General features: G+C 52.4%; 1 protein-coding gene across 1 annotated transcript in view; it reads right to left on the bottom strand.

Moving 5' to 3' along the window:
- The window catches only part of capslb (calcyphosine-like b), a gene marked incomplete at its 5' end in the record, with an annotated part of 2,233 nt that extends 862 nt beyond the window's left edge, over positions 1–1,371 (bottom strand). Inside the window, 3 exon segments of the mRNA XM_024257751.1 lie at positions 629–838; positions 921–1,098; positions 1,195–1,371. Coding sequence (XP_024113519.1) covers positions 629–838; positions 921–1,098; positions 1,195–1,331 — 525 coding nt within the window.
- Positions 1,372–2,097: the final 726 nt, after the last annotated feature.

Raw genomic sequence — 2,097 nt, 5'->3', positions numbered from 1 at the left:
CTTTCCTGTTGCAGCGTTCTTTGTATAAGTCATCCAGGGAGGGGAGGGGGCATCCAATTATTTTATGAAAGCCCACTGTGTTCTGCGATCAACATGGGCGCCAACCCACAACCACCAGGGTTGGACAGCAAAGTTCTACAGAACCTGAAAGAATCTGCGGCAAACGGATCCTTTATTCGGTGAGTTTCAGTGAAAGTCTATTGGTCTGAGGACATGTCAATCACTCCTAGACAATCCTTGTCCCTTTCCTGTAGTAGTGGGCGGGCTCATAGAAGACCGGTGACGGGGCGTGCACGAGACCGCTGGAATGTCTGGCTGCATTTCACAGAAGCTCACAGAAGTTCCTGATTGGCATTCTCTATAATGAGAAGAACCTTCTGCAGACCAGCTCCTCAGAACCAGAGCAGAACCGCAGCAACTCTAGAGCGCAGGTACCAAACTCCAGGACCAAGAACAGAACCAGGTCATCAGCGGCAGGTAAAGCTGAGCTTCTACAAAAACTAGCAGGATGCTGGTCCTTGAGGTCCAGAGTTCCTAGAAGAGCTGACACCAACGCCACGACCACGAGAATGTCCTCTGTCTCATCTGGAAATGTGGAGGAAGATCAGCAGAACATTGAACCTCTTACCTTCCCGTCTTTGTCATACGGAGAGTCAAAGGAGTCCAGAAAGGTCCTGAACACCTGGTCTTCGCTCAGCTCTCCATTCTGGTACTTGGGGTGATACTTGGCGTTGTAGATTCCTCGCAGGTCCTCCACCGTGATCACGCCATCCCCCGTCTTATCCATCTTTCTGAAGGCCTGCATGACCACCTCCAGCCGAGCCTTGGACATCGGAGGCTGCAGGAAGCAGAGCCAGCGTTATGGGCCTGAAACCAGACCGGTTCTGGACCAGAAACGTCCCCTCTTGTTTGTGTTTTACCCGAAGAGCCACGAGGAACTCGTCAAAACTGATGGACCCGCTGCCGTCACGGTCAAAGTGCTGGAAGAGCGAGGCCACCTCCTCCTTCTCCATCAGCAGCCCGTAATCGTTCAGCCCCTTCAGGAACTCCTTCAGGTCCAGAGACCGGTTCTGGTTATCGTCCATCACTCTGAAAGTTCTACGGACAGAAACAGAGAAGACCTCATCGGGGCAGTCAGGTGAGTCATGCACACACAGGTGAGATGATGGAGGAAGTAAAGTGGGCGGGGCTCACCTGCCGAGGCCTTTGATCCCGGACGAGCCCCGGATCAGACACTGCAGACGGAGTTTCTCCACCGGGTCTGAACACTCGGACAGCTGGCGTTTGGCCCTCACCGCCATCTCGCGGTCGTGTCTGGAGGTTCCCGCCATGGCTGAGTCTCAGGTATCAGGGACAGGTGAGGTCGAGCCGCTGAGGACACCAGAGAGGCTCCAGGTTTACACCTGCCGGCGGCGGTGGCTTCTGGACACACCCCCCACCCCCAACACGTGAAGGTTCTTCTCTACACTCCACCCCCCGTGAGCAGAGGGGAGATGTGTTTGTCTCTCTCCATCCACAGCTGGTCCGGAGACGTTTGTTGGAATGACAATAAAGTTAAGATTCAGATTGACCTGCTTTCCTGCTGCACCTGCAGCTCACCTGAGGAGCTGAGAGGAAAGCTTTCCTGAGCGTCATCAAGACAGACTGAGCTCAGGTGGAACGAAGGTCTCTGAGATCTGGATCGGGAGCTGGAGACAGGATTAGCTTTTCAGGATCTGACCGGACTCTTCTCCAGAGACACAAAGAGCTTCAGGCTCCAGATGGAGAATGAATCGTTTTCTATTTGGGGATAATCTAATCTAATCTAATCTAATCTAATCTAATCTAATCTAATACATTTTCAAATAAAAAGTTTCATAATTCATATTGATGGTTCGTCATCGTTTTATGGATTAGATTATCTCAGCGGTTTCAGGCCCTCGAAGCTCTAACAACATTTATCCATCATTCCCTCCCCGTTGGTGATGCAGAACTCCTGATGAAACCACAGCTGCCGAGCAGCACCGGGACATTCACACCGGGACAGTCACACCGGGACATTCACACCGGGACAGTCACACCGGGACATTCACACCGGGACATTCACACCGGGACATT

This window comes from Oryzias melastigma, linkage group LG12 (genome assembly GCF_002922805.2).
Source record: "Oryzias melastigma strain HK-1 linkage group LG12, ASM292280v2, whole genome shotgun sequence".
Classification (NCBI taxonomy): Eukaryota; Metazoa; Chordata; class Actinopteri; order Beloniformes; family Adrianichthyidae; genus Oryzias; species Oryzias melastigma.
The sequence above is the reverse complement of the archived record's forward strand: the minus strand, read 5'-3'. Positions and strand labels throughout refer to the sequence as shown.